The sequence below is a fragment of the Solea senegalensis genome, linkage group LG1 (assembly GCF_019176455.1).
Source record: "Solea senegalensis isolate Sse05_10M linkage group LG1, IFAPA_SoseM_1, whole genome shotgun sequence".
In the NCBI taxonomy this organism is placed as follows: Eukaryota; Metazoa; Chordata; class Actinopteri; order Pleuronectiformes; family Soleidae; genus Solea; species Solea senegalensis.
This window is the reverse complement of record NC_058021.1, coordinates 35,759,556-35,785,089: the sequence shown is the minus strand read 5'-3', so window position 1 is coordinate 35,785,089 and position 25,534 is coordinate 35,759,556. Positions and strand designations below refer to the sequence as shown.

The 25,534-nt window shown below is 44.0% G+C and overlaps 2 protein-coding genes and 1 long non-coding RNA gene across 3 annotated transcripts in view; all 3 read left to right on the top strand.

Annotated features, from left to right (window-relative positions):
* Positions 1 to 535: 535 nt before the first annotated feature.
* Positions 536 to 19,589, top strand: LOC122776430 (activin receptor type-2B-like). The gene is made up of 12 exons (XM_044036969.1): positions 536 to 823; positions 7,712 to 7,919; positions 8,018 to 8,124; positions 8,231 to 8,379; positions 9,026 to 9,169; positions 9,368 to 9,511; positions 9,850 to 9,859; positions 11,076 to 11,199; positions 11,299 to 11,413; positions 11,774 to 11,912; positions 15,305 to 15,435; positions 15,785 to 19,589. The coding sequence occupies exons 1-12, from the start codon at positions 769 to 771 to the stop codon at positions 16,004 to 16,006; spliced, it is 1,548 nt and encodes a 515-aa protein (XP_043892904.1). The 5' UTR covers positions 536 to 768; the 3' UTR covers positions 16,007 to 19,589.
* LOC122776439 lies at positions 10,141 to 10,495 on the top strand. Its single transcript, XR_006361213.1, has 3 exons — positions 10,141 to 10,189; positions 10,338 to 10,435; positions 10,470 to 10,495. It is a non-coding gene; the product is annotated as an uncharacterized LOC122776439 (long non-coding RNA).
* A 1,278-nt stretch (positions 19,590 to 20,867) lies between the features above and the next one.
* LOC122780783 (succinate--hydroxymethylglutarate CoA-transferase-like) overlaps positions 20,868 to 25,534 on the top strand; it is a gene marked incomplete at its 3' end in the record, with an annotated part of 10,402 nt that continues 5,735 nt past the window's right edge. The window contains exons 1-5 of the mRNA XM_044044102.1: positions 20,868 to 21,344; positions 22,122 to 22,170; positions 22,258 to 22,331; positions 25,332 to 25,417; positions 25,493 to 25,534. The exon at positions 25,493 to 25,534 is cut by the window's right edge and continues 9 nt beyond it. Coding sequence (XP_043900037.1) covers positions 21,152 to 21,344; positions 22,122 to 22,170; positions 22,258 to 22,331; positions 25,332 to 25,417; positions 25,493 to 25,534 — 444 coding nt within the window. The remainder of the gene's footprint in view (positions 21,345 to 22,121; positions 22,171 to 22,257; positions 22,332 to 25,331; positions 25,418 to 25,492) is intronic.

Genomic DNA, 25,534 nt, shown 5'->3' with positions numbered 1-25,534 from the left:
CTGAGGTGTGGGACAGACCTGTTACTGGTCCATCTCTGTGTCTGTCTGTCTTTTTTTGTCCTGTAGTGACCTAGTGACTTTCACAAAAAAATTCATTCATGAAATAACCCATCATGCATCTGTGGTGTTGCACATTATATCATCATATCTATTAGTCTGTCTCTCTCTCTCTGTTTCTCTCTCCCTTTCTCTCTGTCTGTCCCCCTCTGTCTCTCTGTCTCTGTCTCTCTCTCCGGAGACATCTTTGACTCAGTTCAGCTTCACTGTCAAGCTCCATCACATCACAAGACATGACTTCCTGTTTGCACGAGCAAAGTAAGTGAGAGTTGATGTTACATAATGATGTCCACACGTGTGATATCAGTGAGAAGCAGTGACATCTAGTGGTGAAACTCCGCCTCTGACTGGTGATTATAAATTATCTGTTTTTATTACACTGACCTTTTAACGTCAGGATTTTATTTTGAAGGTCAGTGCGGGGCGGTGCGTGGCAACTTTACACTTCCTGCTGTCTGCGTGTCCCCATCAGCCCCGAGCAGAGGGAGCGGGAGGACAAGAGCGAGAGAGAGTGTGCGAGTGTGCGCAGACGCTGCGGCTCACACACACAGGACTGAGCTGTGTCCGCCCCACATGGCTGCGGGTCCGCGGTGAAGTTAGAGGTGTGTGTGCGGGTTCTGCTGCTGGAGGACTGGATTATTACACATACACACACAAGGTGTGGAGGACCAGGCCTGTAGATGTTGTATCAGGATCAGAACCAGCGGGACCATGTTTGCGTCGTGGCCGAGCGGAGCGGTACTGCTGCTGGGGATTCTGTCTGCAGGTACACCCCCACTTCTGTGTGTGTGTGTGTGTGTGTGTTTGACATGCTCGTGTCTTCACTGTGAATGAAATGTCTTCAGGTGTGTTTGGCTGCAGCCGCGCGCGTGCACGTGTGTGCGGCTCCATTGTCTGCACAGGCAGACACGCGGCTCTGCTGATGATCGATAATCGATCATCAGCTCTTCTCTCTCTCTCCTTTATTTCCTCCCGCCCTGGCACGCGCTCCTCGTCCGTGCGTGCACGCACGTTTTTACTACAGAACAGACACGCGGGATGAATGAAGCTGCCCGGTCACGTGACCTCGTAGTGGAGAAAGAGTGGAGGCGTGGTGCGCGTGCGCGCTGGGAAAGACTAATATGCCCGTGCATGGACGCACGCGCACGTCCAGAATCTTGATGTCCTGCTGTTGTGTGTGTGTGCGCGCGTGCATGCGTCGATGTTAAGGAAATGAAGGAGAAGTAGTGAGCAGGTAAATGTGTGTGTGTGTTAGGAGTTAGGGGCTGTCTCAGAGGTCAAAGGTCACACACACTCATGCTCACTCACTCGTACACACTCACGCACACACACTCGCACACAGACACACACACACACCTTTTCATTCATAAATAACAGTGAAGCCACTGTGGATCAGTAAATTTGAAGATTATTGATCAGATTATTGATCAGATTATTGATCACTCCTGTGTGGATGAACCCTTCATACGTCTTTATGTTGCTATGGTGACCAGAACATGTTGCCACACCTGTTTTAAACCATCAGTCTTCTTCTTCCTGGTTGTTGTCCTCACATCTGTCCCTGTGGGTCAGTGAGGACAAGCTTTCTGTCATGTTTCCTACTGTAGGTTAAAACAATGACCATCATCATCATCATCACCATGGAGACAAAGAGATTATTGATGTGAATAATCTGGATTAGTTTAGAGTTCAGGAGAATCTTTTTATGGAAACATCGTCTTCTTCTTCTTCTTTAGTACGGTTGAAAAAATTCCCATCATTTCCATAGAAAGTTTCTGTAGTTTTACCAGGATGTTCCCGCCCCTTTGTCACCCTAGTTTGGTGTTGGTACACCGAGCACATGCTCAGCGTCACAGCGCCACATACAGGCCTGACACATGTACTGCAGTGTTTAGAGTCCTCAGGTGTACCTGCAGCAGGAAGGGGGCGTGGCTTCACTCCAGCAGGCTCAGAAAAGGGGAGGGGCAGTTTGTACTTAAAACCTCCGCCTGTAATCTGACAAATCTAGAGCAGTTTATCAGAAATTTTTCAAATAGACCCCGCCCCACAGAAGGAACACCCCTTTCACTCTGGAATTCTGACTTCCCACTTTAAATGAAACACAAACAAACAACTGCAGAGAATCCACTTCCTGTTCTCTGTCTCGCTCTCTCTCACACACACACATACACACTGTAACTGTGATCTACTTTGTTTCACTGACCAACTGAGGCCCCGCCCACAACCCCACCCTCCTGTCTGATGGACTAGAGGAATGACCCTCCCTCTGGGGGATGGGAAAGAGAGAGAGTGTGTGTGTGTGTGTCCAGACAACATCTGCCCCCACCAGACAGGATGCACGCACACGCACGCACACACACACACACACTCACACACACACGCATATGTTTTCAGAGTAAACAAACATCACTAAGTCCATTTACAGTCACAGTTTAATCAGACTATGAATCACATATCCAGGTACGTTAGTCTGACTAAGACTAGCCGGACTTAAGTAGGACTAACATGTTTGCTTGAATTTTGCTTGAATTATCTGGTATTAGCCTGGTGTTAGTTTGGTGTTATGGCATGTTTTCACCGACCCGCCTCGGCACGGCACGATTAGGTTGCATCTCCACTACAAAAAAGTACCTACTTAAAGGGGACATATTATGCAAAATCAACTTTTTAACCATTTTAATACTTATATTTGGGACTCTGGAGGCCCTACCAGTCGCCAAAGTGTGGAAAAAGAATACTCAGTCATGTTTTCGTGGTCCCCCTTACCCTGGATTTCCACTGGACGCGGAACGGCCGCGGAACGGTAGCCGTTGCAAATCGCTTCCATTCTAATCAATGTGAGCATTCCCACCGGCCGCGCTGCGGCGCGGATCAGCAGCGGCCCAGAAGCGGCTCGCCGCGCCGCAGCGCTATCGATAGGAATCAGTTCTATTTTTTTCATTGCCGCTGCTGAACCTCGTAAATTTCTATGAAGCAGATCGCACAGGACAGGAAGTCCGACACAGTATCAAAGTAAAACACTTCCGCCCCCCTTTCAAAATAAAACACAATACGTTTATTAACTAATTTATTAACTATGTTATTACATTTTCAATACTGCACAGACAATCAGGACATAATGAAACTACATAAAACGAGGCAACTAGAGAAACTGACTAGCAAACTTCCACATGGTAGAAGCACAATATCGAAAATAGATGGCCAGATCAACAGTTGGATGTCGCGTCTGTTCGAGATTATCGCGCGATCTTCCGTGAATACCGCTGGCTCCCAAGGCTCCGCGCCGCTGCCGTAAGGCGCCCGGTGGGGATTGACGTTTGGGAGAGGACGAAGCAGAACCGCGCCGCGGCCGTTCCGCGTCCAGTGGAAATCCAGGGTTAGTGTAAGTATAGGCAATAAAACGCTCGATGTTGAATTCCCTGCGCTTATGACGGCAGCATGCGCATTTCACCGCGAATGTTACCGACCCACCAGTAAGTTTACTTCCGAGCTCCACCTTAGCTCCACCTTGTCCCTGCGAGAGTGCAGGCGAGGGAGGAAGAGCGGTATTATGTCAACGCGGAGGGACAAGTGTGCTGTTGGTGGCCGCACAGTGGAGCACAGTGTTTTACAGAGGATTTTATATATGAAGCTAATGTGCCGGATAAAGTCAGCAAACGAGCGGCGATCTGCCTAAACTGCCCGGAGCACCGGAGCTGGTCAGCGGTGGCGATCAGCGGTGCTGCACTCTCTGTTTTCTACGCACGCTGCCATGTTGATATTGTCAGAGAACTAGTGGAGGGAGGGGGAGACAAATAGAGCTGTAAAGCGCTGTAAAGAGGACAAATCAGAAACCCCCTGGAAGAAGTGGGTGTGTGTTTGCCTGTGTCTCATTTGCATATAAAGGGACCATGCACGAAAACCGAGCGTTCTGAAAGGGGCGGGTTTAGCAGGGTTATTGAACTGCTATGATTCTTCATCCTTATGGTATTTTGACCAAAGCATGTCACTGACATGTTCATTAGGACACCAGGGAACTATTTTAATGGGGGAAATAGGGTATAATATGTCCCCTTTAACGTGGATGGAGTCATCGCTGCACGGCGATGAAACTGCGGTGACTTAATTTTATACGCGACACACACACATGCACGCACAAGTGACTTTACACCAGACTTCTGTAGTTGTTGGAGATTAACCCACATTTTTAGGATTGTTAAGTAGTTTTAATTTATCTACAATTCAGCATTGTTCGGCTTGAGTACAGCCTCCTACTTCACAGACTACAGTGGCAGCGGTCTGTGGCTCGCGATCAGCGGCGCTGTCCCTAAATACACCACTCCACTTTAAAAGACTCCTGTTAAATATTGAGGTTTCCCTGGTAGTTGTTGGAGATTAACCCACGTTGTTAGGATTGTTAAGTAGTTTAAGTGATCTACAGTTCGGCGCTGTTCGGCTTGATTTCTGTGTGGGAGGTCTCTTCCTGTGACGGCAGTCTGGCCAGTCAATGGCCGGCAGTCTGACGAATCATCGCATAGTACCTGCTTTTAAGCACGCTTGGAACCTCGTTGGAGCAGGTACTAAAAATAGTCCCTGGTACTAGGCTAGTGGAAACGCTACTTAAACTGTGCCGTGCCGTGCCGTGCCGTGCCGTGGCGAGGCGAGGCGAGGCGAGCTGGTGGAAGTTAGTCTGGTGTGAGCCTGGTGTGGGATGGAGTGGCTCAATGGTTAAGACCGGTACCCTGTGTGCGAAAGACATCATGGTCGCAATGGTCGCAAGTTCGACTACACCCATGGCTGATTGTACTCAATTACATTGTAAGTCGCTTTGGATAAAAGCGTCTGCTAAATGACATGACATGTAATGTAATGTAATGTAATGTAATGTAATGTGTTAGCCTGGCGTTAGCCTCTGTGCAGGTGTTTGTTTACTGACAGAAGTAAAAGGTTTGGAGTGTGGAGTTTTGTCTCAGAGGTCAGAGGTCAACTTATTGTCTGCAGTCTTTTTCACAGAGTCGTGTGTGTGTGTTACTTTATCATGCAAAATGACCACATTCAAATCGTGGAGAGGCTTTGTGAGTTCCAGACATGAGAGGTCAGAGGTCACACACACACTTGGCCTGCCAGATGCCTGTGCATGTGTTACTGAGGTCACAGAGCAACATATGATATGCAAAGCCATGGGAACCTTTCACACACACACACACACACACACACACACACACACACACACAGGTGTTTGTGTGTGTGTGTGTGTGTGCAGCTGTCACTGTTTAATACACATGATATGAGAAGTGACATCTGTGCCTGAGGTCAAAGGTCATAAGAACATTCTGCATCTGAACCCATTTATTTTTAACACAATAAGAGAGAAAGTTGACTGTCTACATGCTGCTCTTTAAAGGTTACACTCGGTACTAATACATTTAGCAGTGGCTGCACTGTGAGCACCCCCTGCTGCTGATAATCAGCCAGAACAGAAGGCTAATTTGCATATGGTCAAGTGTGTGTTGGTGTTCATAGTCACATGATTGCACACACACACACACACACACCCCCATTATTGTTAGAGACAGACATGTCTGACCTCTCAATCTTCATTGTGTCTGTAAGGCTCTCATGTCGCCCTCACAGCCTGCCATGGGGCCGTTGCCACGGAAACACCTGCCACCTCATGGGGCGGCCATTGTGACGCAGCCGCGGGAACGAGTTTGATGTTGAAGTTGCTTTTATATAAACAGAACTGTGCCTTTAATGATCGGTGTGTGTGTGTGTGTGTGTGTGTGTGTGTGTGTGTGTGTGTGTGTGTGTGTGTGTGTGTGTGTGTGTGTGTGTGTCTGACTGACTGACTCACTGCTCAAGTTTGGAATTGAAAAAGTTGAGCTAAATGTAAACACACACACACACTCACTCAGCCATTAGCTCACAGGTCTCCATGGCGACCAAGGTCGACCTCCAGAATACTGATGAGTCCTGACTGCAGACTGTGTGTGTGTGTGTGTGTACTTCATGATCATCAGGTTAAAGGCGTCTCTGTATGTCTCTTTGTGTGTGTGTCTGTGTTTGTGTGTGTCTGTCTGTCTCTGTGTATTTGTGTGTGTGTGTGTGTGTGTCTCTGTGTGTCTGCATGTGTGTGTGTTGTCTTTAATTCATTCACTAAACTTTAGTGAATGATTCACAACATTCAGTTTCATTAAATTAAAATGCGTCACATGAGGATTTTTACTGATTATAACGAAACATTTCATGAGATTTCATTGAATGCAATTCAGTTGGCTCCATTTAAATGTTGACACACTGTGAAGAATTAATGATAATAAGCACTGTAGTATGTGTGTGTGGTTACCTGGCAACAGTTAAAGCACAGGTTGGCTGTCACAGTGAACTCAGTCTTTCACTTTGCTTTTATTCTGAAATTCAGATGTCAAGTCTTTTATTGTGAAGGTTTTTATTTGCACCAAATCTCAGGGAGGTTGCGACCTTTCACTTTGGAACAAACTTCACAATAAAATGATCTCAGGGGTCAAAGATCCCATCTGGTGCCCATAAATAGCCAGTGGCCGTTTCGCAATATCCATACTTGTGTGTACTTGTGCGTATTTGTTCTGGCTCTGCCCGTTTTACCAAGTATGCATCGGGTGGTGACTTAAGCGTACTTGGGAAAGCCATGTATCCCAGAATGCATTTCGGCAGAACATAGCAGCAGATAATACAAATATAAACCTGAAATAAATATTTTTCTGTGTCCTGGAGCAAAGTTTTAAGATCATTTGAGGTGAGAAATGAGTCATTTATAATTCAACCATGTGGTTTGTGTATTAAGATATGACGTATTTATAGTTTGGCAGCGACGTTGTCGGAGGTGATAAGCTCCGCCTCTGTGGATGCTCGTGCTCACTGTGCACGGCACAGAGCAGCGTTAACTGATGATCCGCTCAGACGTCGCTGTCATTAGATGCTCGGTGTGATCTATAGATTTGTTGTTGACGTGTTATTTTGTTTTTAATGGAAACAGTTTGACCTGAAAGTTTGAAAGTTGGTATATTATTAATATTTATTTTAACTTTGAATTTTAGATTTTAGTCATTATATCTGTATTTAAATATAATATGTACATAAATATGTATATATATACACATAAATATATACATACACATATATACACATACATATATACGTGTGTATGTATATATACACACACTACTCTACAATGCTGTAATATATCTATATATTATAGGATTAATGAAGTTACATGTTTAAAATGTGAAAATAATAACTATATATATATGCATTTATTAAAAGTATTTCATATGTTCATTTATCAACACTAAGTGGCGCTAATGAGGCTTAAGCACTCGGTGCCACCCGCAATTCAAACAGTAGAACAAGGAAGTAGCTGCTGTTCCAATTGAAGAATCATACTTGTGTACTCATGTACGCATGTATTCACTCCAGGCGTACTCGTGTGTGTGTGTGTGTGTGTGTGTGTGTGTGTGTGTGTGTGTGTGTGTGTGTGTGTGTGTGTGTGTGTGTGTGTATCTCTCTCTCTCTCTCTCTCTGTTGCTTGCCCCTGCTCTTCCCTGTAAATAACAGAAGGAGGTGAAGAAAACGATGTCACAGTGCCCCTTGTTAACTCTGTGTGCGTGTGCGTGTGTGTGTACAGGTGTGTGTACAGGTGTGTGTGGTGGCGCCACGAACACCATGGAGTGTGTTTACTACAACGTGAACTTTGAGCTGGAGCAGACGAATCGCAGCGGCGTGGAGCGCTGTGAAGAAGACACAGACAAGCGCTCGCACTGTTACGCCTCCTGGAGGAACGACTCAGGAAGCGTTCAGCTGGTGAAGAAAGGCTGCTGGCTGGACGACTTCAACTGCTATGACCGGTACACACACACACACACACACATACACACACGCACACACACACACACACAAGAGCCCTTTGACCTTTGACCCTGCCTCTCTGTCCCCGCCCCCTCAGGTCAGAGTGCGTGGCCACAGAGGAAAGTCCTCAGGTTTTCTTCTGCTGCTGTGAAGGAAACCTCTGTAACGACAAATTCACTCACCTGCCGGACACCAGTGGACCATGTGAGTCTGTCTGTCTGTCCTTCTGTCCACACTGTCTCTGTCTGTGTGTCTAAACTGAACTGTGTGTGTGTGTGTGTGTGTGTGTGTGTGTGTGTGTATATTACAGTGATGAAGGCTCCGCCCCCCAGCCTGGGCATGTACCATATGATGAGTTACTGTCTGCTGCCTGTCACCATGTTATCTGCTGCTCTGCTCACTGCTGTGTGGATGTACACACACAGGAAACCACCGTACAGACATGTGGACATCACTGAGGTCAGACACACACACGGGCACACACACACACACACACACACACACACAGATGGAAAACATGGAGTTTTGGTGCCCTTGTGTGGTAGGTTGATAACTACAGCTGGTTGTCTCACAATATCAAAGTTAAACTGATCAATCACACAGATGCCGTCATTAAAGGGCTAGTTTCTGTTTTTTAAACTGTGATTGTGTCAGTGCTGTGAGCGCCCCCCCTGTTCAAACATCGAACAACAACTGATTTTATCCATGTAACAAAAAGACTTAAGTTAGTAAGATCTACGTCACATGATCATGTCTTTATCTCACAGACTTTTGTAAACCATTCACTCTCCCACATCACACACAGGAGTTGTTGATCCACTGCTGCCTCCATCACTAAGTTCTAATGTCTGGTTGTGTAAATTCGGCATATGAAAATCTTCATGCAGATTGACCTCAGTGACACAAAGTGACCACAGAAGGCAGCAGAGGACCAGCAGCTCCTGTGTCCCCACCAGCTAAAATCACTGATTTTCTTTTTATGAGGCTTGGTGTCGGAGAGTGAGTGGTTTATAAACTTTAGTTTAAGATAAAGACGTGATCATGTGATTACAGATGTATAATGTTTCATGTCTTCTGTCTCATGTGTCTCTCATGTGTCTCTCAGGACCCTTGTCCTACTCCTGCCTCTCCACTGCTGGGTCTCAAGCCACTGCAGTTACTAGAGGTGAAGGCTAGAGGGCGCTTTGGCTGTGTGTGGAAGGGTCAGGTGATGAATGAACACGTGGCCGTGAAGATTTTCCCCATTCAGGTATTAACGCTAACCAGCTAATGCTAACCAGCTAATCTACCAGGTTAACAGGTAAACTACTGTGTGTTAGTACTGCTCATCATCTCTCCCTCTCCTCCTCCTCCTCTATCTCTCTCTCTCTCTCCTCTCTCCTCTCTCTCTCTCTCTCTCTCTCTCTCTCTCTCATCTCTCTCCTCTCTCCTCTCTCCTCTTCCTCAGAATAAGGAGTCGTGGCAGAATGAGCGAGACATCTTCATCATTCCAGGGATGAGACACGAAAACATCCTGAAGTACGTCGGTGCAGAGAGGAGGGGGAGTCACCTGGAGGCGGAGCTATGGCTCATCACCGAGTACCACGAGAGGGTGAGGGGGGAGGGGAGGGGAGAGGTGGAGGGGGAAGAGGAAGAGGAGAGGAGTGTGAAAATGTAACTCGTCAACTAATGTCATTGAACACACCATGATGTTTTCAGATGATTGACAGTTTCCTACACACTGTGTTCACTGACCGACCTGTGTCTGTGTGTTGTTGAAGTTCAAAGGTCATGTGTGTGTGCAGGGCTCTCTGAGTGTTGTCAAGGTCATGTGTGTGCAAGGGTTTCTGAGTGTGGTCAAAGTGTTGTGTGCAGGGCGCTCTGAGTGTTGTCAAAGGTCAAAGGTGTGTGTGCAGGGCTCTGAGTGTTGTCAAAGGTCTGTGTGTGCAGGGCTCTCTGTGTGTTGTTAAAGGTCAAAGGTCATGTTTGTGGGCTCTCTGTGTTGTTAAAGGTCAAAGGTCATGTGTGTGGGGCACTCTGTGTGTTGTTAAAGGTCAAAGGTCGTGTGTGTGCAGGGCTCTCTGAGTGTTGTTAAAGGTCATGTGTTGTCAAGGTTGTGTGTGTGTGCAGGCTCTGAGTGTTGTTAAAGGTCAAAGGTCATGTGTGTGCAGGGCTCTGAGTGTTGTCAAGGTCATGTGTGTGTGCAGGGCTCTCTGAGTGTTGTCATGTGTGTGCAGGGCGCTCTGAGTGTTGTCAAAGGTCATGTGTGAGTGCAGGGCTCTCTGAGTGTGTCAAAGGTCATGTGTGTGTGCAGGGTCTGTCAAGGTCATGTGTGTGCAGGGCTCTCTGAGTTGTTAAAGGTCAAAGGTTGTGTGTGGGTGTGTGTGTTGCAGGGCTCTGTGTGTTGTTAAAGGTCATGTGTGTGTGTGTGGGGTGAGTGTTAAAGGTCAAAGGTTGTGTGTGTGCAGGGCTCTATGAGTGTTGTCAAAGGTCATGTGTGTGCGCAGGGCTCTCTGTGTGTTGTTAAAGGTCAAAGGTCATGTCTCTCTGTGTGTTGTTAAAGGTCAAAGGTCATGTGTGTGTGCAGGGCTCTCTGAGTTGTTAAAGGTCAAGGTTGTGTGTGTGCAGGGCTCTCTGTGTGTTGTTAAAGGTCAAAGGTCATGTGTGTGTGCAGGGCACTCTGTGTGTTGTTAAAGGTCATGTGTGTGTGCAGGGCTCTCTGAGTGTTGTTAAAGGTCAAAGGTTGTGTGTGTGCAGGGCTCTATGAGTGTTGTCAGGTCATGTGCTCTGTGTGTTGAGGTGGTCATGTGTGCAGGGCTCTCTGTGTGTTGTGTGCAAAGTGTTGTCGGTCATGTGTGTGCAGGGCTCTCTGTGTGTTGTTAAAGGTCAAAGGTCATGTGTGTGTGCAGGGCTCTCGTGTTGTTAAAGGTCAAAGGTCATGTGTGTCTGCAGGGCTCTCTGAGTGTTGTGTGTGTGTGCAAGTGTTGTCAAAGGTCATGTGTGTGCAAAGGTCAAAGGTTGTGTGTGCAGGGCTCAGTGTGTGTCTCTCAAAGGTCATGTGTGTGTGCAGGGCTCATCTGCTCTGAGGTGTGTGTGTGCACTTCTGAGTGTTGTCAAAAGTCATGTGTGCAAGGTCATGTGTGCATGTGTGTGCAGGGCTCAAAGGTCTGTGTGCAGTGACTTCCTGAAGGGAAACGTGCTCAGCTGGTGTCAGCTGTGTCTCGTCTGTGAGTCCATGGCGTGTGGTCTGTCCTATCTTCACGAGGACGTCCCGAGACTCAAACCTGCCATCGCTCACAGGTGAGGTCAGCACAATACACTCAGTTTAAAAGTCAACCAGGTGGACCAGTACTCATGCCTGTGTGTGTGTGTGTATGTGTGTGTGTGTGTGTCTGTCAGGGACTTTAAGAGTAAGAACGTCATGTTACGTTCAGACCTCACTGCTGTGATTGGAGACTTTGGACTTGCTGTTATCTTTGAACCAGGAGAACCTCCAGGAGAGACACACGGACAGGTGAGTGTGTGTGGTGTACTGATGTATGTGTGTGCATGTGTGTATATGAGTCAATGTGTCTGTGTGAGTGTTTGTGATATACTGGTGTGTGTGATATACTGATGTGTGTGTGTGATATACTTGTGTATGTGGTATACTGGTGTGTGTGATATACTGATGTGTGTGTGTGATATACTGGTGTGTGTGTGTGTGTGGTATACTGATGTGTGTGTGATATACTGATGTGTGTGATATACTGTGTGTGTGTGTGTGTGATATACTGATGTGTGTGTGTGATATACTGATGTGTGTGATATACTGATGTGTGTGTGTGGTTTACTGGTGTGTGTCATATACTTATGTGTGTGTGTGTGTGTGTAGGTAGGGACCTGGCGTTACATGGCTCCTGAGGTTCTTGAAGGAGCCATTAACTTCCAGAGAGATGCTTTCCTGAGGATCGACATGTACGCCATGGGTCTGGTTCTATGGGAGCTGGTGTCTCGCTGCACAGCTGCAGACGGTAACACACACACACATACATACATACACACAGACACACACATATACAGTTGAAACCAGAATTTTACATACACTATATATAAAAAAAGCTTTTTTTCTCACAATCACCTTTCCTGTTTTAGGTCCGTTTGGATTACCAAAATTATTTCTATTTGCTAAATGCCAGAATAATCTTTCTTCAAAGTCAGAGGTTCAGATACACTAAGATTATTATGCATTTAAACAATTTGGGAAAGCCCAAATGAAGATGGCATGTCTTTGGAAGCTTCTGATAGGTTTATTGACAACATTTGAGTTAATTAGAGACACACCTGTGGCACACCTGAAACACATTGCTTCTTTGTGTAACATCATGGGAAAGTCAAAAGAAATCAGCCAAGATATCAGGAGGAGAATTTTGGACTTGCACAAGTCTGGTTCATCCTTGGGTGCAATTTCCAGATTGATTCAGAGGCAGTATGCTTCGGGTCATTGTCCATTTGGAAGACCTATTTGCGCCCAAGCTTCAACTTCCTGGCTGATGTCTTGAGATGTTGCTTCAGTATTTCCACATAATGTTCTTTCCTCATGATGCCATCTATTTTGTGAAGTGCACCAATCCCTCCTGTAGCAAAACAACCCTACAACATGATGCTGCCACCCTTATATTTCACAGTTGGGATGGTGTTCTCAGGCTTGCAAGCTTCCCCCTTTTTCCTCCAAATGTAACGATAGTCATTAGTTTGATTTTAGATTCGTCAGACCACAGGACATGTCTTCAAAAATGAAGGTTTTTGTCTCTGTGTGCATTTGCAAACTGTAATCTGGCTTTTTTTATGTTTCTTTTGGAGTAATGGCTTCTTCCTGGCAGAGTGGCCTTTCAGCCCATGTCAGTACAGTACTTGTTTCACTGTGGAAAATGACACACTCTTAACAGCTTCAGCCACTATCTTCACAATGTCTTTTGCTTTTATTCTTGGGCAAATATGCACATTTCTATACTAAAACGTGTGTACAGCGTCTATGCGATGACATCAAACCTCTAAAGTGCGCGTGTAAATTCATTCACTTTCAATGGACAGACGGGCGTCACACCGACGCTGCACAGTCATTGTTGCGCATACGCCTACGTGACGGGTGTGTTACGTGCAAACTACGCCTCAAATACATGACATGAAGACCACACGTGAAGTACAATTCTACATGAGTGTACAGGCACACACTGTGTAGTGTATGTGGTAAAAATAGCAAAGGGTCATTCGCCGTGCCACGTGCTATCGCAGCGGACGCCTGAGCACACGCTCGTCTCAATGTACAAATAATTATTTACTTTATGATGACGAATTTTGCTTCGCTTCACAATTCAAGCACTCCATGTCAGACCTGTCGCCAGACCTCAGTTTTAACGGGGGCATATGAAATGCATGAGGGGGCACAATTATTAGCCTACAGTAGAGTTGCACGGTACCCACAGTACCCCGTGGTGCCAAATCGTAACGGTTCCTACTATACTAGAAATTCTACATGACGGTACTACCGTGGATTACTGTACTACCGGTGCCAGTTTCCGCTACATAGCCTCCGGGCTTTTCACTGCATGCTACTCCCTTGTAAACTAGTGATGTATCGTTCGTGAACGTTTAGTTCAAAATAAACTAATCTTTTATATGACTCGGGAGTAATAAGTCATCTCAGTGAGTGATTCATTCATTTTCATGCAGTACCTTCCTTCGCCATATGGCAGACAGCTGCATCAGTTCAGTCAGCAGAACAGGAAACAGAAATGATTAGTTCAGGATTCACTCAACTGAGTGGTTCGTTCGTTCATTTTCATGCAGTACCTTCCTTCGCCACATGGCAGACAGCTGCATAAGCTCAGTCAGCAGAACAGGAAACAGAAATGATTAGTTCAGGAGTGACTCAACTGTGCGGCCGTCCTCCTCAGGTCACGTGACAGCTACCTAGTCACGGTCGTGCTGTTAAACAACAATGGCAGAGGATATCGCACACAAGTCACTTGTTAATTTATTGAGGTGTGTATTTGCCTGTTACTGGTGATGTTCGGGGATATGATAGACTGTTTCCGCACGCTGGATCCGCCCGTCTGTTAGCTGATTGGGTGTTTGTGTGTTTCTGCGGCAAGAACAAATTCCATGAAGACAGCTCCGCTTTGATAGAACTTCGTTTCAAAACAAACAACAAGCTAAAGTTCCGTCTCGCCCAGACGCGCGCACAGCTTACAGTCACAAACCCGAAATAACACACTCACCATGGCAGAAGCACCGGGCCCGAGCGGTGAGGTCAGTGGCACCACTAACTTTGCTACTGAACTGGACAGAGTGCAGTTCAGTGCAGAGCACAGTTCATCCACTGGTCATCTGCATGTGTTTTGCCCTGGTAGACGGTGAGTGATGCGTTGTCACTTTTCAGCACCTGTGAGGTGAACAGCGGCATTTGCGTTTTCCCCCGCTGCGCCACCGGCCACACACCCTGCTGCTGCTGCTTTGGTGCACCAGCTCTTTGATTTTATTTTAAATTATTTTTTAAATAAATAAAATTAGGTTGTGTGACATTGAACCATCAATCTATTCATTGGTGAAACATAGCTAAGTGTGACATGCAACAAAATGTATGATCACATTTTTGTTTTAGTATTACTTACATATATATATATGTACTGTGTGTGTGTGTGTGTGTATATGTATATGTATATATATATATTTATATATGTGTATATATGCGTATATATGTATATATATATATATGTGTATATATATGTGTATATATATGTATATATATATATATATATACATATACATATACATATACATACATGTATATGTATGTAACGTGTGCATGTGTGACCGAAATAGCCTAAACTGTCACATCGGTCTCTCTTGGTACGTGGACTGCTTGAACTGTGAAGTGAAGCAGCTGTTAAACTCAAAATTCGTCATCATAAAGTAAATAATTATTTGTACATTGAGACGAGCGTGCGCACAGGCGTCCCCCTTCATTATTTGGTGTACTCCCAATACGGGTGTCTGTTTTTCAGTCTTTATGCAGCGTAGGCGACACGGTTAAGGCGTTTTAGTATAGTGTGCTGCACGCATACATGTGTGCACACACACACACACACACACAGCCAGACAGAGACACACAGAGACGCACACACACAGACACACACACTCTCTCACACAGACTCACGCTGGCTCATGTTAGCTAATGTCCACTGAGGTTCTTTTAGCATTAGCTCAGTCATCATTGAAACACATAAAGAAGCTTTGCTAAATGCTAATAAACATCCACACACACACACACACAGTTCTGTGTTGTTAGCATGATGTTTACATAGTATTTTGTTGTTAGCTTGTTCCGTTAGCATGAAGCTAACACAGTGTGTGCGCATGTCAGGTCCAGTGGATCAGTACCTGCTGCCGTTTGAAGAAGACGTTGGTGTCCATCCGTCCCTCGAGGACCTTCAGGACGTCGTAGTCCATAAGAAGATGAGGCCGCTCTTCAAAGACTTGTGGCTCAAACACAGCGTGAGTGTGTCTGTCTGTCTGTGTGTGTCTCTGTCTGTCTGTGCCACTATGATCTATGGTCTGTGTCTCAGTCTGTGGTCTATGGTCTGTGTCTCAGTCTGTGGTCTATGGTCTGTGTCTCAGTTTGTGGTCTATGGTCTGTGTCTCAGTCTGTGGTCTATGGTCTGTGTCTCAGTTTGTGGTCTATGTTCTGTGTCTCAGTCTGTGGTCTATGGTCTGTGTCTCAGTCTGTGGTCTGTGGTCTATTTGGTCTATGGTCTGTGTCTCAGTCTGTGGTCTATGGTCTGTGTCTCAGTCTGTGGTCTATGGTCTGTGTCTCAGTCTGTGGTCTCGTGTGCGCCCCCTGCAGGGCCTGTCTCAGGTGTGTGAGACAGCAGAGGAATGCTGGGATCACGACGCTGAGGCTCGTCTGTCCGCCGGCTGCGTGGAGGAGAGGATCTCCCAGATCCGCCGCCTCACCGCCACCATCGCCCCGCCTACCTCTGACCACCGGGCCCCGCTGGTCTCCACGGTGACACCTGTTTCCATGGTAACCAATGTGGACCTGCCCCCCAAAGAGTCCAGTATATGAAGAAGAGTTTTTCTGTTTGGAGGAGCCTTTTTATTTTTTTATTTTTCTAACACACGCATCAACTTCCTCAGAATGACATACACACACACACACACACACACACACACACACACTCTCTCTCCTTTTCTCAGTGGAATTTAAAGCAGCTGCTATTTGATCTTTGTATTTTTTTCTCTTCATCCTTTTGGACAAATACCAGCACGCACACACACACAAACATACATGCACATGCACATGCACAGACACACACAGGTTCAGGTCCGACTCAGTGAATGCTCGTCTTTCTCCTCAGCGATGACTTTTCTTCCTTTTAATAATTTTTTTATTGTTCCTCCGTCACACCTGGATCTACCTTCCTTCCTTCCTTCCTTCCTTCCTTCCTTCCTTCTTCCCTCCTTCCTTCTTGGCAACAGCAGCGTCACCTTGCAACCACCTTTTGTTTCCCACGATGCTGCAGGAACTCGATGACTGTTAACGCAGAAGTTTTTTCCTCATGCTTGACGACGCAGGAAGTGATGTCATAGGGAAGGCTTTGGCTGCGTTTGAATGCTGGGATGTGATTGGTCATCAGGAAGCAGGAAGTGTCTTACACACAGAGATTTGATTGGCTGACTCGGAAATAAAAAAAACTTCTCAGGTTAACCAGGTCAAAGGGAAGGGGTGGGGCCAATGCCAGGTGGGAGGTGTTTATCTGAGGGTGCTCAAAGCCTATTGGCTCTTATGAATATGTGAATTTACTCAGTGTACGACCTCAGGAGGTCACAGTGAGTGTGTGTGTGTGTGTGTTATGTCAAAGTCACGTGACCTTTGACCTTCCCTCACGTCTGCCAATCAGCTCAGAGCTAAGGAACAGGAAGTGATGTGAGGGAATGAGTCAGTGAGAGGTCACAGAGGTCAAAGGTCGTCATCTTTTCTTGTTTTGTTTTTCAGGCCCGAACAAACACACACACACGTTTTTATACTATTATTATGATGTTTTGTTATTTCCGTGTTGCCATAGTAACAGTGAATGTCTACAACCATGCTGCTGATGATTAAGATGATGAATATTTTTGTGTGTCTGATTATTTTACTTGTGTATGTGTATGTGTGTGTATGTATGTGTGTCTGTGCGTGTGTGTCTGCGCGCATGCGTGTGATGAACTGAGGGAACAGATGTTCAGACAGAAGTAGTAGAACACAGATCTCAGACCTCAGAACAGCAGAAATACCTCAGACTTTTCTACGTGTGGTTACTTTGTTGCTAAGTTACAGACGTTTCTTTTTGTTTACTTTGTTATTGTTGTTTAGAGACGTGAATGTTTTTTTATTCTGATGAAACTCGACAGGTTTTTTTCACTCAAACCTTGACTTTATAAATAAAATGTTTTGGCTTTTTTTCACTGGCTGATCTGAACTGCCAATCATCGAACCACCTGGACTGAGCTCCGCCCACTTTCTCTCTTGTGTCCTTTCTGTCGTTTACTTAGTGTTTCCTTCATTTGTCTCCTCTCTTCAGTGTTGTGCCTTTATTTCACTCGTCTGTGCTTCATCTCTTGCTTCCTTGCTTCCTTCTGTCCTTTCCTTCCCTGAATGTCACACCAGTGAATCAGAAAACTTTTAGAAACTCACATTTTCACTCAAACAACTGTCCACACTAATCTTGCAATAATTCACCTTTGAATTAGCTGTTCTAAATGGGTTTTTTTCTGGGCATATCCAGGGGTGATGTGACATCACATGTGACCTCTGACCTTCTCAGAAGACGTGTGGATGCAGACAAACTCATGAGCGGACTCAGCTCCAGGTGTTTCAGGTGTTTTTTCAGGAACATATTACCTCATTAAAGCGTTAGCAACACAGCGACGTGGTGCCGCCACACAGAGCGCTTTAGTTCAGGAGAGAGCAGAAAAACACAGGGTCACTTATTCATATTCATCGTGTTGTCACAATGCTACAGTTAGCTTCATTAACAAGTCACAGTGAAACCAGATATTTGACCTTTGACATTCAAACGCAGGAAACAACATTTTCACTTCCTGTCTGACTCACCCTGTCATTACTACTGAAACTGTTAGCTGCTTTTGTTAAATCCTACTGTTAGCTGTTAATGTAAATTGTTTCTGTCAGCGCTGCATTGGCTAACATCCGAATAATACTTAGTAAGTGTTTTAACGTTGAAGGTTTTTTTATACATGAAATCTTTTCAAAATAATGTTGAGATGGCGTCAGATTAACAAGTTAGCGTCACTGAGCGGCTAACTAGCAACGTGGGGTTTGTGATGCTTCCATTGTTTCGGCCAATCAAAGTGCCTGAGGAGAAACCATGAATCAGCAATTCTCACTTTCTCCAGTCAGTGACTGTGTGTGTAATAATACTGACGTGTCACGTGACCCTTTGGATCAGCTTCCTGTTGATCCAAAGGGACCGGGGAACTGTCTGGGGTTTCCCATGCTGTTTTCCAGGGGTCAGTGTCACATGGAAAGATGGCCACCTCCTCATGTGCCTCATGCGTTCATAGACAAATAATATATTATTATTATTATGTTTTGTTCTCAGCATCAAAACTACTTCCTGGTTCATGTTTTTATTTCACTTTAACAGTGTTTTTTTTTTTATATATTTACATTACTGTTGCTGTGTCCTCTCCTCACCCCCTTTCCTGTTACCTTATTCTCCTGTGTCCTTTCCTCTCCTGTGTCCCCTCTTGTCCATAATTGTTTTTAGTTTTTTTAGTAACTTTAAAACCCATGAAGGACATTAAGAGGCGGCCATCTTTAAAAGCCTCCACCAGGACAGTGATGATGATGATGATGTAAATCTTGTACCTCACGTTTCACTGTTGTAGCTTTTGTCCCTTTTATCCCTTTGTAGAACAAAAGGACAAATGTTTCAAATATGCTAAAAGAAGAAGAAACTAAAGTTTGAGCATTTTTTATTATTATAAAAAAACAAAAACACATCAAACAAAAAAAAACAACGCTGGAGCGATTAAGCTGTTTAAAAATAAATATAAATATGTTATGTACATACACAACAACATACGGCAGAGTATTAGAGGCAGGAAATAGAAAAAAGAGGCAGAATATTTGAATGAAATTGTATTTTTTAAATGTTTTCATATCAATAATTCAGTTGATATGAGATTAAAGGTGAAAACGAAACTTTATAGTACAAATGTTTGCACATAAACTCAGAACTTTCCCTCTTTTCTTTCTTTTTCCTGGCACTAAAAATCCTCCGTAGTGAAATGAAAATCAACTGAACTCAGATAAATCCATCCTGTTGTGATGCTGTTCAAAGTAAAGTGGGTTTATTTTATTTTTTCACTTTTATTTTGACAAACGATAATTATTGTAACATAGATGTTTGATTTACACTCTGTTTTTAAACTGTGGTGTTTGTAGAAGGCAAACAAACAAACGTGTGTGTGAGGTCTCTCTCTCTGTCCTCAGTGCCAGGATCATTATCATAAATGAATGTAGTTCTTGTCCTCAGCACAATGACACCTCACACACACACACACAAATAAGAATCACTGTAGAAAGCAAAGGGTTAATTCAATTGTATCTTTTTTGTACATGAAATAAACATTAAATATTGTTGAAATGTTTACTGTGTGTTTTTACTAGAGATGGGACGTTTGACACTGAGACTCCGAAGCCTGCTTCACTCTATTGAAGCAGGCTGGTTCGAAATGCTGTGTTGAGGCTTGTATCAAATCTCCGCGATCATGTGACCGATGACGTTTGAAGCTTCATACGTCACAACGAACCACCGGAAGTGAGGTGAATGATTCGAAACTTTGACGTGGCTTCATTCATTATAAGGAGACTCGAGATGCCCAGTGTTCCCCCTGCTTCATAGCGTTCTGGGAGACCTTTGACAGCGACTAGCCTACTTGAGTGATGGAGAATCCGAGTGGAAGAAAGCGATCCCGTGTATGGGAACACTTCGACCTTGTGTCACCCACCAAGGTAGGTGTTTTATAATATAATATAATATAATATAGCCTAATATAATATACTTTAATATGGTTTTGGAAAATATCTTCCTGCGACACTCGCGAGGATGTAATGGTTACAGAAAATGAATGAATGTTGTGATATAGCTTGTAATATTTTGTACTATCAACTTCATATTATCTTGTATGAATGATCTTGCATACTTTTTCTTTACTTATCCAGATATCTGAAGGACAAACTGCTCCCCAGGACAGAGGACCTATTAAAGTAATGGCTCCTCCAAAAGGCTGCCTACCTGCACCTTTTTATAGTAGCAATGCAGTTGCTTTGCACACCAGCATCCTCTGTCCCCTGTGAGAGGATCTTTTCGAAGGCTGGCGAGATTGTCAGCCAGAGATGAAGCCGTTTGAAGCCAAGCACCATTGAGCAGATTTTGTTTTTAAATAAAAACTTCTAATTAAGTGTTGCACAAGCATTAACATTAACACAACAAGAACAACAACACATCCCCAAGCACATTTCCCTTATGCACATATTCACTTTTTTTTGACACTGTAGCACAAGCACAAATCCCACATATTCACAAAAGCACCTCTAAAATGTTACATTTGAATCTTTTCATATTATGTGTTACATCACAATCATGTTCTTAATGATAATCAGTTTATGATCCAAATCCTGGGATGTCCCACCATAAGTGGTTTCCACTGAATTGTATAAAAACTCAGTCACACCTCCAAAACACATGTTTCAAGTAATTACAGGTAGTAACAGGACAAGACATTTAACATTTTATTTGTCAATTGACATTATATAGTAACACTTTCATGTGTGAACAATGATTCTTAGAATGAAAACACAACTGCTTAATAATGACTTTATTGCTTTTGTGTTGGAACTGGAATCAATGATGTGTGAATCATTTGAAAGTTCATTGCTGCTATAATTGCAGCTGACCACTAGATGTCACTGGTAGAGTTTTTCTTTGAAGCTTCGAATCTTTTTTCGGTACAATCAGGAAGAAGCCTCAAAAGCTTCAAGAGGCTTGATTTGCCCATTTCTAGTTTTTACGTACTGTGTGTGTGTGCGTTTGTGAACTTCCTCTCACTCTCGTGAGTGCAGACCTCGCGACTCTTACTCTGAAAACAACTTCCGAAAGCAGTTTCCGGTCACTAAGTGTAAACCGCACAGGTGAACAACATGGCGACTCCTGTCCTAGCTCTCAAACACACGTTGGCGCGCTTTTGTCCGGTTGTCTTCACGTCGCTCTTGTGGAGGACTCTCCCGGGGACACGTCCCGCCGCCGCCCGCCGGATGTCGTTAGCAGGTGCGGCCCTCCTGGAGCCTGGAGACGAAGCTAGCAGGCTAATGTTAACAGCTAACCGCCGGGCTCGTGAGTCAGCGAACCGTTAAAAGTCCCGCTTCACCGGAAAGAGTCGTCATTGTTCAGTGGAACAGAACAAATAAATTTAAATGTGCGGTGAAAGTTTAATCCAGGTGTGTGAAGGAAACGGCAATGGCATATAAACCACTTCCTGTCCAGTCTATAGCGTTACAAAATAAAAGCCTGGTTAATTTCCAGTCTATAGCGTTACAAAATAAAAGCCTTTTTATTTCACGTTGTACTCGTAGAATTTAACACCAAAGCCCATAGGGAAAATCAGTGGTTTTACCATCACAGCACACAGGAGTTGTTGATCCACTGCTGCCCCCATCACTAAATTCAAATCTCTTATTCTGTAAATTCAACATATGATTAATTCAGATTACACCTCAGCGACACAAAGTGACCACACGAAGCAGCAGAGGACCAGCAGTTCCTGAGGATTGGTGTGGGAGAGTGAGTGTTGTCCTTGGCTCCACAGGCAGCCATGTTTTCACTCTGTGAGCAGCAGGGGGCGCTCACAGCACAGTTATGTATCATCATAAAACAACTATCACATGTTAATTTTAGTTAACTTCTAGTGTTCCAGTGTTTGGATAGGAGGTGCTCACAGAGGGATCTGCTGCGATCATACAAAAAACCTGAACTTTCCCTTTAAACAGAAGAGAAACAGTGTGAGCATGAAGTTTACAGCTGAAGGCGCTCCCTGGTGGACAAGAACATCTCATTAGAAAGTGATCTGAATATTTTATTGTAAAAATCTGAGGGTGAATTTAATCCAAACAGGAGAAACCCTTCGACCACTGGAGGGCGTCAGAGTGTTAGATCTGACCAGGTGAGTCTCCTGTGTTCAAGCTCTCTGCTCTGCTGCTCCCTGCTGGACCACAGGTGACCACAACACACTGTGTTCATGTGTTCACAGAGTTCTGGCCGGTCCGTTTGCCACTATGATCCTCGCTGACCTGGGAGCTGAGGTGATCAAAGTTGAGCGACCAGGTGAGACAGACACACACACACACACACACACACACACACACACACACACACACACTATGGGGGGCATTTTATGCCAGCACACTACTCTTTACTAAAGCGCCTTAACCGCCTACGCCTGCATAAAGACTGAAAAACATGCGTGCGATACACGTGCGTACAGACATGGGTATTGCGAGTACACCAAATAATGAAGGGTGACGGGTGATAAGTGTCATGTCATGTGCAAACGCAGCAGACGCCTGTGCACACGCTCGTCTCAATGTACAAATAATTATTTAGTATTTCATTTCATTTAATATTATTAATTATTTAATTTATTTAAATAAAATTATTTATTTTAAATCATTATTTTATTAATTACTTTTAATTATTTTAATTATTTTAATTATTTTAATTATTTTAATTATTTTAATTATTTATTTAATTATTGAATAATTTCAGCTCCTTTCCTGACATCTCTGATGGGGCTTGGGATTCATCTAGAATCTTTTAATGAATTTATCATTAACACTCGAACCAGTGGAAATAATGTAGAGAAATTTCAAATACTATAGTGGTAATTTTGACCGGTTATAATTCATTTACATATAATTTCCATAATCAAAGTACAAAGGGAAAATAAATAGATGTGTAATGTGAATATAGGTGATGAGGAAGCAAAATGTGAATTCTAACAAGTGAGAAAATGTGTTTATTGACGAACAGAAATTGAATCTGTTCCACTCTTGAAATTACAGATAAAAGCCCTTTTATTTTTTTAATTTATAACTCAATAGAAATTAGTTATTTTTTAAACTTAAAACTGTTTAATTAATTAATGCACTAACATATGTACACTACCGGTCAAAAGTTTTAGAACACCTCCATTTTTCCATTTTTTTATTGAAAATTATGCAATTTAATGTCTCATTGTACTCTGAAATGAAAGCATAAAACAACTAAAAAATTGAGGTCAAAAAAGAAATCATGGAATCAATTTATTAACCAAAATGTATTCTGTATTTTGACTCATCAAAGTAGCCACCTTTTGGCAGATATAACAGCTGAACACACATGTGGCATTCTTTCTCCAATGGAAATCAAATATTGAAAGTTCTTCCCAACTCTGTTGCAGAAGTTCCCATAAATGTGTGGGACTTGTAGGTTGCTTTGCTTTCACTCTTCTGTCCAGTTCATCCCAAACCAGCTCGATGGGGTTTAAGTCTGGAGACTGTGCTGGCCACTCCATATTTTCAAGCTTACCATCTTGTTCTTTTTTCCTGAGGTAGTTCTGGCATAGCTTGGACATATGTTTTGGTCATTATCTTGCTGTAGGATGAACCCCTGACCAACTAGGCGCATACCAGAGGGTACTGCATGACACTGCAGAATGCTGTGGTAGCCATTTTGGTTCAGGGTGCCTCTCACACTGTACAAGTCACTGACCCTGGATCCAGAAAAACAGCCCCAGACCATCACGCATCCTCCTCCATCTTTGACAGTTGATGTCACACACTGAGGAACCATCCTTTCGCCTACTCGACGGCGTACGAAACTCCTGCGTGATGAACCGAAGATTTCAAACATTGATTCATCAGTCCATAACACCTTCATCCAGTCTTCAGTAGTCCGTTGGCGGTGTTTCATGGCCCAGGCAAACCTCTTCTTCTTATTCTGACATCTTAGCAATGGCTTTCTTGCTGCAACTCGACCGTTCAAACCTGCAACTCTAAGTCTTCTCTTCTCAGTTAAAACTGAGACTTGCTTACTATGACCACTATTAAGCTGTGCTTGAAGCTGTTGTCCTGTGAGCCGCCTATCACTCAAGCTGTTGTCTCTCAGAAACTTGTCTTTTGATTCTGTTGTGGCTTTGGGTTTGCCAGACCTCTTCCTGTCAAAGTTTCTCATAGTTTCTGAGTGCCTTTTGATGGTGAAGGAAACTGTACTCACCTTGACTTTCTTTGCAATTTCTCTGTAGGAAAACCCTACATTTTTAAGTGTTATGATGGTCTGTCTCTCTTCCATAGTTAATTGCCTTTTTCTTGCCATTTTTATGGTAACACATTACTTTCTGCAGTACAATACTGTTCAAAAGATGCTCACAAGGGTATGGTACCACAGTGTGTTCCAACACTACTTGTATGCAGACAGAGGGGGTTGTAGGTAATAAAGTAAAGTTGGAACACCTGTAGGAATTGGTAGAACCAACTTTCAAGGCTTGATCAACCTCAAGTTGTTAACCCATTTCTTGTTCCCTAAAAAAGGCCATTCTGAAATGTATATTATTCTTCAGTTTTGGGTAGCCTTACCTTTTTTTTAACCTCTAGCAGTTCACAAGGGGTGCCTACTTACCTTTGTACCATTTCAAGCTATTCATTGGACTTGAATGGCTTGAATTCCAATAAAAAACTGGAAAAATGGGGGTGTATATCAAATCATTTCACTTCTCTCTTGCCACTCCTGTTGGGGCTCGTGCTCCACGACATGTTGGGCTTTTGCTCATGTGGACAGAACACAGTTCAGTTGCGAGGCGACGCATTTCTTTTTTTTATAAAGAACTGAGGCATTTATTGCAGCCAGGTCGAGGATAAAACACTGCCACTGGTCATCTGCATGTGTTTTGTCCTGGTAGATGGTGAGTGATGCGTCACTTTTCAGCACCTGTGTGGTGAACAGCGACTTTATACACGGGGGAGGCTCTCTTCTGACAACCAGGCACATATTTTAAATGTTTTAATGACAAAGAATGCAACATTAGTATTTATCAAGTCATTTATTTAGCTAATATGATCAACCTTCACGTAGGCGTATGCGCAACAATGCGTGTGCAGCGTCTGCGTGACGCCTACATGACGCCCGTCTGTCCATTGAAAGTGAATGGAATATACATGCGCACGTTTAGAGGTTTGATGTCATCGCATAGACGCTGTACACGTGTTTTTAGTATAGTGTACTGGCATTAAATGCCCCCCATACACACGCACACGCACACACTCACACTCACACCTGTGTGTGTGACAGGAGCAGGTGATGACACCAGAGTGTGGGGTCCTCCGTTCATCGGCTCAGAGAGCGTTTATTTCCTCAGCATCAACAGGAACAAGAAAGTATGAACTCGCTGATGCCGTCATTTTTGCTGTGTCAGCAGCACAAATATGACGTCATGTATGTGTTTTTTTCAGAGTATCGCTGTTGACCTGAAACATCCGAGAGGAGTGAAGATC

Coding starts and splice junctions, on each gene's coding strand:
- LOC122776430 (XM_044036969.1), top strand. CDS start 769: ATGTTTGCGTCGTGGCCGAGCGGAGCGGTACTGCTGCTGGGGATTCTG. Junction 11,414..11,773: donor CAGGAGAGACACACGGACAG/GTGAGTGTGTGT, acceptor GTGTGTGTGTAG/GTAGGGACCTGGCGTTACAT. Junction 15,436..15,784: donor ACTTGTGGCTCAAACACAGC/GTGAGTGTGTCT, acceptor CGCCCCCTGCAG/GGCCTGTCTCAGGTGTGTGA.